This window comes from Chaetodon auriga, chromosome 14, assembly GCF_051107435.1.
Source record: "Chaetodon auriga isolate fChaAug3 chromosome 14, fChaAug3.hap1, whole genome shotgun sequence".
NCBI classification, from domain to species: Eukaryota; Metazoa; Chordata; class Actinopteri; order Chaetodontiformes; family Chaetodontidae; genus Chaetodon; species Chaetodon auriga.
The window spans coordinates 3,250,824-3,266,693 of NC_135087.1; the positions used below are offsets into that span (position 1 = coordinate 3,250,824).

General features: G+C 45.1%; 1 protein-coding gene across 3 annotated transcripts in view; it reads left to right on the top strand.

Annotated features, from left to right (window-relative positions):
- Positions 1-15,870, top strand: part of slc4a11 (solute carrier family 4 member 11) — a 94,926-nt gene continuing 79,056 nt past the window's right edge. For 2 of the 3 annotated variants that reach the window (XM_076748456.1, XM_076748458.1), the window contains exon 1: positions 1-167. In XM_076748456.1, coding sequence (XP_076604571.1) covers positions 107-167 — 61 coding nt within the window. In that variant the 5' untranslated portion in view covers positions 1-106. The remainder of the gene's footprint in view (positions 168-15,870) is intronic. The other variant, XM_076748460.1, reaches the window with a different exon arrangement.

The following is a 15,870-nucleotide window of genomic DNA, read 5'->3' on the forward strand; positions in this document are numbered from 1 at the left end:
TGTAAAGAAAAGGAAGTGAACACCTGCGTTTCCACTCGTCCGGACCAACAAGGAAAAGGCGGCGGGAGAAGATCATCTCGACGCTTTGCGGGGAAGCGGGGACGTTATGAAAACTGTCAAAGACGATGGAGAGGTGACGGGGGTGTCGGTGAACCGGTTTACCAGAGGTAAGACGCCTTTTAGTCCCCCAACTCCTCTTTTCACGCACGGAATGTGTGTTGTTATAGTGAGAAATGTATTTTTTCCTTAAACTCTGTCGAAAAATTCAGTGTTGTAAAACTACTGTAGAGCTAACTGTCAAAGCTAATGACAGGTAAGTTAGCCAAACTGCATCCTGTGTGTGTGTGTGTGTGTGTGTGTGTGTGTGTGTGTGTGTGTGTGTGAGGAAGAGAGGGAGGTAAGGACAGAGAGAGAGAGAGAGAGAGAGAGAGTCCTTTAATTAAACACAAACTGCAGCAGAGGAGGAGAAATTGGCTGTGTGGAAACGGGACTTCATCCATGACAAACAGCCTCCATGAAGTTCCACTTGATTAGCAGACTTTCATTTTTCTCAGTTGTTACAGTCATTTGGCACAAAGTGCTGCAGGAAAGCTGCAAACTGAGAATCCAGCTTGTTGCAGGAGAGAATGTGCTGCAGTGTGTCAGACAATGAGCGCTCAAAAAGCTAAAAACATGCTCTGATAAGAGAGAGAAAAGGTCTTTACAGCCCACAGTCAGTTCACATGCATCTTAAGAGCATCGACATCTTCACAGATCCGCCATGCGGCGTCGGGGGACGTGAGGAATCCAGCAGAACTCTTACAGGGATCGAGGACACGTTGAACACACAGGCACAGTAAACAGTGACACGGTGCCAAAACACATGTCAACAAGCAGCTTTAAGTCGGACAAACAGTGAAATGTGGCAGCTTGTTTTCCGCCGTTTGCCAGCGTGTGCAGCCTCGCGTCTGCAGCGAAAAGCCTCTAAAAATATATACTGAGATTCACACAAAAACAGTGACCAGAGTTACAGATGAGGTGACCGAAAGGAAGATAGAGTTAAAAAAAGGACATCTATCAATATGTTTATCTGTAAATCTATAAAATACAATGCATTGATTATGTGGCTGACCAACTGATTCTGTGACATCTTATTATAAGTTTAATGTGGAGTAATCTAATAAGCACGCAGGGTAGAAATCAGTGGGGAAATGATTTGTCACTTAATCAATTACTGGCTCACCAGAGAAGTGATCAGCAGCAGTTTTCATAAGCAATTAATGACTCAAATTATTTCCCGAGCAAATGAGCTAAACGTAAATATAACTGAGGTCTCGTAGACGCCATAGAAAATGATATTTGATATATAAAAGAGTCAGAAGGAGTTTTTTTTTCTTCGTTCTGTCGACACGCAGTAAGTTTTTCTTCATGAAAATGAAGTCGAGGTGCTTGTATTTGGGACACTTCACAGAGACACACGATTAGCCTGTAAACCGTCCTTTGCTTTGTCTCACACGCTTAATTGCTTGTAAAACAGAGGCTTTATCGTCCTGAATCCTTGCAAAGTTCAAAGCCCTGTCTGAAAAAAATCCATGTTCCTGTGACCTTGAACAAGCACTTTTTTTTTACACATCATCCACTGTGTATTGTGTAACTGTCTTAACCAGGATTACCTCTTTTTTTTTTTTTTTTTTTATGCCATTTGGCTGGCACTTTCATCCTGAGCTCCTTACGGACTTCAGAGTGCATACATGTCGTTTTGATCCGGTGGGAGCCCGGCTTCTATCTCTGACGTTGTTAACACTGTGTTCGACATGTTGACCTACTCGGGAGAGAAGACCCTTGACCCTCTTAGTACTGTGCAGTACACGTGAAGAAAAAACAGGGTACAGATCAAAGCGTGGGGACTCGTAATGGTTTCAGTTTGACAGATATTACAACATAGCCTGAACATCACGTTCACTTTCCGTTGTTTGTCGCTCTGCTGTTGCACCTGGTGTGCAGATGCTCTGACTTCTAGATGCGGGAAAATTAAAAAAAGGGGGAAATATTTGCATCTTTAACGTCATGAAGATCGTGTAAGACAAAGCGAGTGTGACGGCGGTGATGATGATACAACCTCAGAGTGCACAAAGACATCTGATTTGACAAATGCACACGAGTGCCACACCACGCACCCGCCACCAGTGAAGTGAGTGAATTCATGACTTTCTCTGGGCGGGCGCAGCCTGCAGTATCAAACAAACTGTTGAATTATTGTCTCTCTGCTGTAATACAGCACGTCTTCGCACGTGCAAACATAACATAAGTGTGAGTTCCACCTTGAAAGCTTTGGCGCTTTGGCACAGTAGCTGTCCGCGAGTTCAACCACGCTTGATGGTTTAACCCCTGAGCTTATATAGCAAGTGCATGGAACGCTTTACTGTACAACTTAAAACATGCGTGGATCAGCCCTGATACTGATCGACTTTAATTTAAAGACATCATCTTAGGCAGTGGAAAATAGTGAGATTTGGGACATTTTTCACTACTTTCTGAGGTTTTATTGACCAAACAGTTCGTCTGTTAATCAAGAAAATCATCAGCAAATGAACTGATCTTTAAAATGTTCATTAGCTGCAGCCATGCAGTCAGTATTTAATTATTTCTTTTAACGAATGGACAGTTTGACCCAGTGTGCTGCAGCGTAGCCGAGCTCTTAAACCAGGCATTTTGAACATTTACTCTTTTTGGGTTTTCCAATCTGAGATAATCAAGTTTCACAAAGTGCACCCTGGAATAAAGTATTTTCTATCCGAAAGTATTTATCTGTCCCAAAAATCTAAATTGGACATTAGCCAGTAGCGAACTGAAGGATCTTCAAAGTACTCAGAATTTAATACTGCGTTTGATATAAAGCAGGAGTTCAGCGCACCTCCTCTGCCTCCTCTGTCTGTCTTAAATAACGGTGCCGGTGGTGTGTTCATGGACACGTGGGAATGTGGTTCACGGTGTTAATTGTTTGTTAAGTGTCATTCATTAACTGCTGTCTGGCGGGACTGCAGCAGAACCGAGTAGCTCCTGGTGAGGACATTAATCAATCAGCGACTCACTTAGCGTCCGGCTCCCACAGTCCCACTTAATTCACCAAGTTAAATAAATACCTCATCGCGTCTGTGGTTAAACTGGTCTGAGCTGACGAAAACACAGTGTGTGAAGATGCAAAGGATGTCGATGTCATGGAAAATGGTCCGAGAGGAAGAGAAGTACTTGAAGTAATTGATATATAAAATCTTCAAAATGTCTCAAATCAGAAGCTGGAGCCATGTTTAGCTTTAGCCTTGTTTGTCTGAGCGCTTCTCCAGAATAATGAAGCGCTTCAGTTCAGCTGCAGACAAATCAGAGAAGAGTCACCTGATGACTGCAGGTCCAGGATTCAGTCTCCTTTTAACCCTGTTTTGGTCTCCACCAACAGCTGAGAAAAGATTTGGTTCTGTAGTTTACTAGACAGTCAACTTTCGTGCTAGCACAGTTTTAAATTAGGGACGAATGAGCAGTGTGACTCAACCGCGCAGTCGATGTGCGACTAACGTCTGCACTCTGTCCACGACACGTCCAACGGAGCCGATCGCTGTCGTTCTAGACGATGTTGGGCGCGTTCCGTCTCTCCGTTCTGCTCCGTGGAGAATCTGCACAGAGCAGATGGAGCCAAACAGGAAGTCAGACACAGCAACGGTGTAGAGGATCCAGTGAATTTTCAAAATAAAACACCCTGTGCAGACTTCCAGTCGTACATCACCAATAAACATGATGGTAGAAGCACAAACATCAAGGAAAATCAACAAGTCAACAAAACGAGGCGAAACGCTCTTCTTCTGAAATGGTGCTGCTGCAGCCGCGTGGAGGACGGAGCAGAGACACGTCGCAGATGGTGGAGCCTCTGCACATAGCTGTGGAGTTATTAGTATTAATTATCATTAGTTACTCGAGTCATTAACTCGCTGGGTTCAGTACAGTTTTACATTAAATAGTCATTTGATATCATTCACATTCACGCAGCTTTGATTACTGTTTGTTTGCTGGCAGATTCAAACTTGACATAGTTGTTAGTATCCTGAGCATACCATAAGAACCAGTGCTCAGTGAAATGATCTAAAATTGTTCTTTCAAGCCAGTAAATGTTCAGAATCAGAGCAGCTGATTCCCACAATGCAGTGCGAGTATTAGTATTGGTTGACGTGCTGCTATGTCAGCTCACACAGCGCACGTTGTTGGACTGATAACATACAGAGGAAACACACAGCTGATGGGACACATTGAGCCATTGTCACGTTGACCCAGGAAGCATTGAGTTGGATATTTACAGGTGAAAAGACCCTCAGACATGGAGGTTTAAATCAGGCTGATTTTAGTTAAAAAGCGTCGTGTCCATGTCAGTCTTCAGCCAAATATTTGCTGCTTCCGGCTTCACAAATACGAGGATTTAGTTTAGCACTGTCGCCTCACAGCGAGAAGGTTCTGGGTTCGAACCCGCCGGCCGGCCGAGTTCACACGTTCTCCCCGTTTCTGCGTGGGTTTCCTCCAGGTGCTCCGGCTTCCTCCCGCTGTCCAAAGACGTGCTGGTGAGGTTAATTGGCGAGTCTAAATTGCCTGTGGGTGTGGCGTCCCCGTGTGTCTGCCCCGTGATGAACTGATGACCTGTCCAGGTGTAACCCACCTCTCATCCAGTGTCAGCTGGGCCAGCCTCAGCCCCCCCCCGCAGCACCCCAGAGGATAAGAGGCTATGATAATAACTGATCGACGGGTATTGATTTAGAATACTGGCACGCTGATGAATCATTGGGGCCCAGTTTCAGCGTGCGAGTGGGAGCGTGCGTTGGGTTTGTTCATGTGTGGTTTCATGACAGACGCGTTTTGTTATTCTGCTCGGCAAGCGGCACTCGGCCAGCATCTGAAAACGGACAATGCAAGGCAGGAGCCAGTTAGGAGGAGAGGAAATCCCACCCAGTGTTTGTCCACTAACTGTGTCTTTGCTGTCTTCCTGCTCGGAGCACAATACAACAAGGTGCCCTTTGCAGTTTATTGCAGCGTTTTTAATGCGCTCTGTCGCTGCACAGAATTTTAAAGCTTGCTGCAGAGTGACTTTTTTTTTTTTTTTTCAGAAGCAGTCTCTACAAGCAGAGGGAAGGGCTTCTTTTCAAAATGAGGCAGCTTAATCTATTTTGATAATAGTGACATGCACTCTTGCAAATATATTAATAGCACAAAGTAGGAGCCCGTGTCCCCGGCTGATAAAATGAAACACTTCTGCAGACTGGATCCTGAATGATGAACATCAGGAAATTATAATTTTCTCCAGAAGAGATGGGTAGAGATTTCTAAATTAATTCCTTAACCACTCATCAGATAGAGTAGCAAAATTATTGGACTTACCATGACTATTAATCTACAATAATTATGATATAGTGTTAACGAGAGAGTGAAATATAACCTTCTCTACGACTAATAAATGGCCACAGTGTTTATTACAGAATTCTGTTCAAAATCAACTCAATAAGTGCAGTTTTTGACAAATATTTTGCCTTAAGATCACTCTTCTAAGTATAAATTGAATAATGCTGACCGAGCAGGTCACAGCCATGAGGTGCTCGTGTAGTATTTTGGTCAGGCCCTCTTGTAAGAGCGAGTGATTTACGGCGAGGGCGGCGGAGGCAGGATGGTGCATGTTGCTGATGTGACCGTTTCACTTGAAAGTTAAAAGTGTCTGTGTCAGCATTGCTTCCCCATCAGGGCTTTTGGAAATGTAGAGACAACAAACATTTCCTGTGGAGTGGTGGCTGTGTGTGTGTGTGTGGGGGGGGGGGTCACTCTGAAGAGGGGAAACACGCAGGGGAAGCCGGGGGTCACAGGACACGGCTGCTGTCTTCAGTGCTGCTTCTACACGCAGTCGGCGCATTTCTGGATCTGACCAATCCGAGATGAGACGAGCCTCGTCGAGGCGCGCACTGTTTCTGTAAGCAGTAGGAACAGTAGCCTTTGACTGCGTAAACATAGATGGAGACCGAAGACTTCCACTCATTGTGGACAGATTTTGACAAAGCTACAGTCATGAAGCTGCTCTGAGCCTCTGCAGCCTCCAGCAGAGGGCAGTGTGTATGTGTCTCTGTCTCTCTGGACAGCACAGTTCATCCCGTCGACTGTGCTTGTGATGATGTTCAATATCTTATGCTTAGAAATCCTTAGTCACCGGCTTGATTTGGTCCTCATTTGCATTGCTGTTTGTGGGTTGCTCACATCCTGATGCATAAGTATTTATGTAAACCTCCAGAGCCTCAGACTTACTGCGCTTTGTCTGCACTGGACTGGACTTATTGATCACGTCTGCACATCTGGAGGCTGTGTATCAGCCCGACCAGTGATCCAACTCGAGCAATTAGAGAGAAACCTCACAGTCGCATCAAAGAGACATTCATCCCATAATGCCATTTTTTATTCATCATTTCCTTTTTCTGTGCTGCCCACTTTGTTTCCCCTTGGGGAATAATTAAGTCCATCCTTATCTCGTTCTTATTTGGACATTGTCAGATATACCGATGGGGGCAGTCGGAGCTGAGAGGGTTGAGATGCGTGTTTGTGACCAGACAGTTGCTGTTTCGAATCTGAGAAAGTGAACCAGTAACATGCCCTTGAGCAAGCAGGACTGTTGCATGGGGGTAGCTTTTTGCATGTGAATGAATGAGCGCTGTGAAAAATGAGCGCGCTCAGTCAGCCTTCCCCATTTAGGTGTGGGCTGAAACGTCCCCGCTGCGCTCGCTGCACTGGAATTCTCATTTTCCGTCTCAGGCAGTTATGTGATGCAGGTTTCCAGGACAGCTTACTCTAAGTGAGCAGGTGGGATTTACCGTGTGGCGTCTCGCCCGGGCACGTGGTTGTTACTGGACACACGTGAGGATTGATTCTGTCAAACTCAAGGCCGCCCTGGCATCCGTCATTTTGATGGCAAACAAGAAGTTAACCACGACGAACAGCCTATCAGCCCACCCGCCAGAATACAGTGTTGGTGTTTGACGTTTCTGCAAACCGTGGATATTATTATTATTAAATTGACATGTTTGATATGATTCATATCAGTGTTTCTACACCAGAGTGACGTCGATCAGATCATTATGTTTATATGAGCTGAGCTTTTCTGATCAGGAGGAGGAGGGGACGACCGCCAAGCTGAAGACCACTGTCCAACCGCCAAGCAGAAGACCACTGTCCAACCACCAAGCAGAAGACCACTGTCCAACCACCAAGCAGAAGACCACTGTCCAACCACTAAGCAGAAGACCACTGTCCACCCGCCAAGCTGAAGACCACTGTCCAACCGCCAAGCAGAAGACCACTGTCCACCCGCCAAGCAGAAGACCACTGTCCAACCACTAAGCAGAAGACCACTGTCCACCCGCCAAGCAGAAGACCACTGTCCAACCACTAAGCTGAAGACCACTGTCCACCCGCCAAGCAGAAGACCACTGTCCACCCGCCAAGCTGAAGACCACTGTCCACCCGCCAAGCAGAAGACCACTGTCCAACCACCAAGCAGAAGACCACTGTCCAACCACTAAGCTGAAGACCACTGTCCACCCGCCAAGCTGAAGACCACTGTCCAACCACCAAGCAGAAGACCACTGTTCAAGCCGTGTTTGTGGCTACAAAAACATTTTAACGAGACGTCTGGACGTTTTCCGGCTGTGATTGTGGCGATGAAACCGGGTATTTTACCCCAAAACGTGATCTTTTCTTAACCCTAACCAAGTGGTTCTTGTGCCTGAGTCTAACCAGACTTTAACCGCTGCACTGTCACAACGTGAAGTTGAAAAGAAAGGTAAAATGTGAATGTAAACAACACAAGTGAAGTTTCAACATATCCATGTTTGCAGACACGTATATCGGGTCGAGCCCACAGAAGGTGGATGCAGCATAGGAAGAGTTAAATAATAATCCTGAAATTCTCCTCTGTCTTTCTTTTTTTGTTGAGGATGATGAGGCAGGATATGCAGACGTGAATCAGCTTTCAGACGTGTACATGCCTTCAGAACATGCTTCTCCATCTGTGTTTCTACTGCAGTTTGGACACACGGCCTCTCGCCTGTTTACGGTCACCTCTGTGCGTTGCCAAGCCAACAGTTTGCGAGGCTGGGGTAGAGACATTTCTCATTTTCACGAGCCACGCGAACAGCTTAGCAGGAGTGTTTTTCCGGCATTGTAGCGTTAAGATGGTTGTGTTGTCTGTCTGTCGGGTTGATTTGTGCTTCGCTGCGGCTCAAAGCAGGCTGATGGGAAGTCACCAGTAATGATTCTGTGTTGGACCCAATTGTTTGTAGAAATGAGCTGCTGTGTGAGCATGTTTCCTGTTGTCTCAGTGTGCTGAAGCAGCCGGGTTGTGCCCGCGGTGTGACATTGAGAGCGTATCACCGTGTTGAAATTCACAGTGTAGTATTTTCCCTAAAAGGTCGGAACATCCTCTAAGGTAATTCTTCATGAGGTTCAGATCAAATCCAACAGCCGCTGAAAGAAAATGGCTTTACCTTCCAAAATTCTGCTGCTTTTTTTGTAGTAAATGATTGTGCTGTCAAAGCAAATTTAGGGTGACGACGAACTATGAGAAATTCGTTAAAATCCGTGTATTAGAAACACCGAATGGTCACCATCAAACTGAGCTCCTGATCAAACTCCATGTTCAGACTGATAGTTTTGTTTTGTGAAGAGATTTGTCAGATGTGGAAAAATGGAAAACCATTCATTTCATTGAATTTCAAGTAAATTTTTCGTACGATGTTTCGTGTCATGCTAGTATGCTAATCAAGGATAAAGCTAAGGCTAGCAGGTCTGTAACCCAGTGTGTCTCCCTGTGTGCTGCATTCAATGTGAAAACTTACCTAAACTTCCCTGAGTGGATGCTAGCGCTCATATCTGAGAGGTGTGAGTGGTTCCTGCCGTTCGTGGCGAGATCTCAGCTCCGTCGGTCCGCTCGACCAGCCCGCTCTTGGATGTGGGCGTTCACTTTAAAATCTGTATACATGCAGTTCATGCTGGTATGCGAGACACCGTTTTGTCCTTGACGTGTTGCTTTTGGCATCTTCATGGCGTGTCCCAAAACCAGAGCCACCACCTCCCAGGTGTGATGTCACACGGCCGTGCTACCTGCAGCCTAAACCCCGCCCGCTTAAAAAGAAAAATGCTAAAACTTTATCCCGTTTTGCGTAACAGCACAATTATTAATATTAGAATTTTCAATCAATCCCAGTCGTGCAGTCGATTTGATGTCCGCAGGAAACATGGACAGCCACATGAGCACGAGCGACAGGAGCATGACCGCCCATATGTGCTGCAGAGATATAAAAACAAACGCTCCTCATTCACTTTCCCCCTGGGACAAAAATACCTCGTGGCATCAAGTTGACCTTGAATCTTATCTCCTCCTCATGTGTCAATGAAGCATTTTATCGCTTGTTTTTTCTTGCCAGCGATGGAAGAATGTGACGAATCGTGCTATCATGACACGAGCGTACCTGTACCCGTGTTTGGACGGCGGCGTTTAGACACACGGGACCGCAGAGCCTCTAAAGCTAATGTCAGACAGGTGGACTGGTGTATGAATTTTGGTTCACACCTGGGTGTCATATGGTAATATGTGTTAATATAATCAAATAGGCTGCTTCAATACCCCACATGCACGTATGTTGAGTCGTGTGTGGCTGTGCTGATGTGTGTGTGTGTGTGTGTGTGTGTGTGTGTGTGTGTGTGTGTGTGTGCGTGTGTGTGTGTTCACCTGTGTCATCTCAGTTACATTTCCTGAGTCGTTTTTGCCTGAGAGAACATAATCAAGTTGTTCTTCTCCAAATTAAATCTGTAGCTAGTTTGTGACCTGAAATATGCCCTCATCCCCTTGGCAATACTTACAGCTCCATGCTGAACGCTGCTCCACACACACACACACACACACACACACACACACACACACACACACACCCATACTCATACAGAGGGAATTGCGGGAGGCTATATTCTGATAGCTCCTGCAGTGATGTGTGGGGGCAGCAGAGTAACTAGAACCAGCTGCTCCCCTCATCCTCCTTCTCTTCCTCCTCTTCATCATCTTCGTCCTCCTCCTCCGTTTTCCTTCATCTCCCTTTGCTCCTCTATTCCTCAGCGTTATTATGATTATCACTGTGCCTCTCTCTCTCTTCCTGTGCCAGAGTACAGCATAAACAACAACAACAACAAAGACGATGCTGAAGGAGAAAAAAAAAAAAAAGACTTTTCCTAATGCATGCGCACACACACACACACACACACACACACACACACACACACACACGTGTACACACATGTACACAAGAACTGACTGGCACACAAGCTTATAGACACACACACAAACAGAGAGACAAAACAGGCGCCTACACACAGACAGAAAGACAAGATAGACGCCCACACATGCAGACACCAGGGTGTACTTAAAACACACACACACACACACATACAGTACACACACACACACACACACACACACACAGTCGGCTGCTAATGAAGGTTGTTCCCAGTCAAAAGGAGCGAGCAGGATTCCCTCACTGATTGATGACTCATTGAGGCAAGAGCTGTTGCTGTTTGTGCATCATTACTTGCTATGCTGTATTACCATTAATACTACACAACTGCAGCTACCTAAGGAGCCCCACGGCTTCTCCAAACAGGGTCGGCAGGCTGTTAAACCACCCAGTGAAAAGTCTGGCGCAGAGGCATGTCGGCATCCAAATGGGTTGCGCACCACATCCTGACATCTGGCACAAGGACAAAAGGACACCACATACTGTACGCTGCAGCAGCACGGCCCTGCACAATACTGGACTACAAATCAGTGAAATCACATAATTACCTCAGGCTCACGCACAATATGGCTGCATGCTGCGTATTAGAATAGCCGGCAAAATGGCAACTTGCGGTTCTTTCAGTTGTTTTTTAATTTGACATAGACTGCTGAGGACAATTACGGAGCCTGGGAGGAGGAGGCTGAAAAAAGCCGACTGATTTATGTGCACAACAATAAGAACTCGACTTGTTTAAGATGTGTGAAAGGTTACCTTACCGCTGTCGCAGCGTTATGTACTTAACGTTAGCTAAAGCTAACCCGTATCCATGAAACGATGTCTAATGTAGATAGACGACAAATACCTGCAGCTATTTTGCGAATTGATTAATCACATAAGTAATTTTTCAAGCACAAATACCAAAGATTCGATGGTTCCAGGCTCTCAAATGTTCGAACTTGCTGCCTCTCTTACCTCATAATAAGTTAAATATGTTTGGGTTTTGGACTGTTGGTCAAACAAAACAAAACATCAGATTGCGTTGCTTGGGCTGTAGCTTGCTGTGATTTTCTTTTTTTACTGTTTTCTGTTGTTTTATAGATCAAACGATTGATTGAGAAAATAACCAGCCAGTGAATGAAAATAGTTGCAGCTGTGTTTCATATATATATTTTTGTGTGTCTGTTTCGATTAAATCAATAAAGGAGGAAGGAAATAAATATATAATGATAATATAAAAATAATGTACAGCATGAATCATTCAGTCCTCTTTACTCCAGCCTGCGCTTTATTTGCACTGTGGGACTCGCTGTGAAACCAGGAGACTCTCAGCTTTACCCCTAAATTCCACCGGGCGCGTGAAGTCCACGCTCCGTCCACAAGGCGTATGACGGAGCTGATCGCCGCCATTATAGAGAATGCATGCAATTCCGCCGGGCGTGTAGCTTCAGCGTTTCAGATGCACCCCAGAGGCGGCTCCCCGCTCTGCTACACGGAGAATACCCGCTGAGTCTATTTTTGAGGGATGAAGCAGCAATTTGCACAGAGTAGATCGAGCGAGACAGGAAGTCAGACACAGGGACGGTGTAGAGAATCTGGTAGATTTTCAAAATAAAACACCCTGTGCAGACTCCTGATCGTACATCAACAATAAACACAATAAAAACAGACAAAAAACATTAAACTACAAAGCCTACTCACCCACCGCAGTGGTGCAAACATCCAGGGAAAATGAACAAATCAGCAAAATCTGAGCAAGGCAGGCAAGACGCACCTGGTAGGTTTGCTGCAGAGTGGAGGACGAAGCAAACGGAGACGGTCGGTGGAGTCACGGGGTTAAGCTCCGACTGTTGTTTAGAAAAGGTGTGCGCCACAGGTACGTGGTCCATCTTAGGTTAGAGCTCATCAAGGTGTCTTAAAGTACCAAGAACTTCCCAGGTGAGAACCTGGAGGAATATTTGTACCTTTTCAATGTCTGCTCTTTGCTGTATTTTATCTTCTTGTGGTTAATCTTGTTTAATGTGTTGCCATGTTGTGATTGATGATTGATTAGTTCGGTCTACACGAAACTCAGCTTGTTCTCTTTAAGTTTCATTGAGGCCTGCTTTACTGATGAAAGATGACTTACCTCAGTCTCCTGAACGCAGGATGAACCTTTTATGTGCAGCCCCCCCGTTGTCCTTATGAGTGTCGCGCCCTATCACATATAAACCCTTACTTTATCTTTTTGTGGCTTTTTATCGAAGCAGCAGGAGTGCTGAGACAGAGAGACACATACAGTACGCAGTATAGATGCTTCTGGCAGGATTCAATCCCAAGACTCAATTTGTCGCTTCAAATCTGTTGTTGATGTTCGGCCTTGTTTTTTAAGTCACGTTTCGTAAAAATATGAGATTTCGTCTGTTGGAATCTGCACTGATTTGTTCATAAAACTTAAGTCATTCCCTGCCAAACTCTGCCTCTGATTGGCTGGTACTCGTTGCCTTTGTTGGTTCGGTTGATGAGGTGTAGGCATGAGGAGTGGGATTGGTTTGGGTGAGGGTAAGAATATCACAGTAAGCCAATCAGAGGTAGAGTATTGCAGCTCAAGCCTTCACCATCCAGTGTTATAAACTCAACAACGTTCAAATGGAAATGTTGAGTTCACTGTTCACCAACTGCACGGTCGGTGGGCACGAACACGTGCATGTGCATGAACGGCTGACGGAAATTAGGAAGGAACAGTATCATTTTAAGGGAAATTTAAAAGCAAGTCCAGCTTTCTTGGTTTCTGGAGTTTGCATTTAGATTTTCTCCATTTCCAGTCTGTTGACCTCAGTTATCATGTTAATAAGATTTGACTTGTCTGGCCCCCCTGTAAGTGACAAAGAAGGAAACAAGTGTAAATCCAACCTCAAGGCTTCAACGCATCATTTCAAGCACCTATAGGTGACAGACAGCACGGCCATGTTTTTCTCCAGGTTGTCAACTTACTGGCATTTACCCAGACATAGGTTGTAATGTAGCCACGCTGTTTGGTGTTAAGCTCGAGCGCACCCATCGTGTCACCTGGGCTGCAGGTTCGCGGTGGGTGAGAACACTTGAATTATCCTCCGGGGAGAATGCGCCCTGGCTCACCGAGTGATGCATTTGCCCTCACAGTGTGTAACACTTCTTATGCAAAGCAGACCCACTGGCCATACCACACACAGTGATGTTATATATGCTGGCTTATGCAAATGACTGACCTTTCACAGAGCATTTACATCAGGGTGGGAAATTAACTTTTTGATCCAGTCGCCTGTGTGTCTGGCAGATTTAAACATTCATCCAAACTGCTCATTATTGCATGAAAAAGAGCTGCTCAAGTCAAAGTATGAGCTATGAAAAGGCAAAATGTTGTGAAGTTGAGACATTTTTGAAATAAAAATGCAAATTTGAGGCAATTTCCTGAAGCCACGTTATTGATGAATCATCTGTAACCAAATGAATGATTTAAGTAATTGACGTGGGTCACTTGGGCAGAACAGCTGTACATAGTGTTTAGTTTTAGTCTTATTTGATCATCAGTACATTCCTTGAATAGTGAGCGTGTCAGGTAAAAATGGCTGCTCATGCTTGCCTGTTTTTCTTGTTGTTATTTAACAGATGTTCCTCCAAAATGAAGAAGTTTATGCAGCGTAGTTCTGTGCAGCTCACCAGCTTCATGCTAACCCCTTTCATTCAAGCCTACAGCAGCAGCCGCCTCATGGAGGAAAAATAGCAGATTCAACCTCCTAACAGCAGTGATTTTTATTTTGGATGTTAGCACATCTGCAGCTTTTAAACACTGCATTGCCTGACATTACACTGCATTATACTCGTTGATGTAATGCAAAGCGACACAGAGATAACAGATATTGCCGTAATCATCTGTTCATAAATCCAAAGTAACTGCTCCACTGCTGTCAGTCGGCTTCATCCTCAGCTCCAGAATGATCTTTTATTGAACATCCTCTGCATATTTTGTCAGTGTGATAACAGTTTTGCAGATCAAGCCGTGTGCCAGTTCGCCGAATCCATCACCACGCACAGTTTCAAACTATCTGATGTCCTGGCACATAACTTATGCTCGCTGGGTTGAGCCCTCTTTGCCCTCCTGTTGCGATGGTTTGAGAGATGTTCTTGCAGAAATGTCTGTCAAATGGTGCAAAGCCTGAGCTCCTGCAGCCATCAAGTGACCATGTGCCTAGCTTGCGGCTATCAAAAGCTAACACTGTTGGGCACTTTTTACAGGCAGCAAGCTAACAACATTACTCTCACGCTGTCTGGTAAAAGCTAATTTCTTCCAAAGGTGGCCTTCGACAATGTATTGCTCACAATTTTTAGCCAGCAGCCATCAGTTACGGCCCATTGTTTGGCTGGATGTGAAGTTAGGGGTCAAAGGGTGTGTTAGGCTTGCACAACATGAAAAATCCATGCAGCTGATTAGGCTTGATAATTAGCAGATTTAGGTGTTAAAATTGGTTTCATTTCTGATTTCCCCAGAATTAAAAACAGCTGCGCGCTGAAGTGAAGACTGTGACAGAGCTCAAGAGTTGCAGTTAGGAGGCAAACAAATTGTTTGTTGTTTCACGAGCCAACATGAGTCAGCTGATGTGAAAGCATGTGACATTGCCTCTTTGGTGTTAGCGCATATGATCAGAAGACTTGTTGTTCTGCAGGGTTATGACCATTCATGTCAAGTTAAAGCTAAATTCATCTTTCGATTACCTGATAGGGCTCAAAGGAAAGCTAAAAATGCATACCTGCGTGTATTAGATGGTACGGTAAGTATCTCTTTTTGGCATCACTTCATAGATGATCAGATATTTAGTGCTTTTGCTACCAAGACAAAACTCGGCTCACCACTCACACAGCGCTATCCTCTGCTGGCGGGAGCGACTGGGTGGGTGTGCGGTCGACTTTATAGACCTTCTTCTTCTGTGCGTCTCAAATAAAACGTGAGATTCTGATCGCGTTTGCAGTTCGTGTTCCTCGGTTGATTCGATTTGTGCATCTGGCTCGTGCGAGTTCACAGTGACTGCAATTAAACCAGAACGCTCTCAGCAGCCGCTTGTTTTTTTGGACAGGGTTGAGCTTACCTGTCATCGTGCACGACTGGAGATTTGGCAACTGCATGCGGAGGTGTCAAGACAAATCTGATCCGGGTCCCTGTCACTTCAGCTGGGCATGATGGGCTCGTTTGCGCTCTTTGCCATGAATTACGCTCCTTGGTGTCAGTTAAGAACATGTACGTTTGCTAAAATTAGCTCTGATTGTGGCTTCCTCTTCAATTATTTTGTTCTGCTTTGTTCCTGCACATCAAGCTAAAGCTATAAGTCAGTTTTGATCAGGGAGTACGGAAGCATTCAGGAAACATGCGGCAAGAGAGAGGTATGACATGCAACAAGGCTCGACGTGTCCTCCAGAAGGCCCCACTAACAACTGTTTTAATTAGAGATGTATCTCTCACCTTTTTTTCCATTAATCAACTCTAATTGTTTCTAAAAATGTCTTAAAGTGGTGAAAAATGACAGCTGAAAATGAAATAAAACTGAGA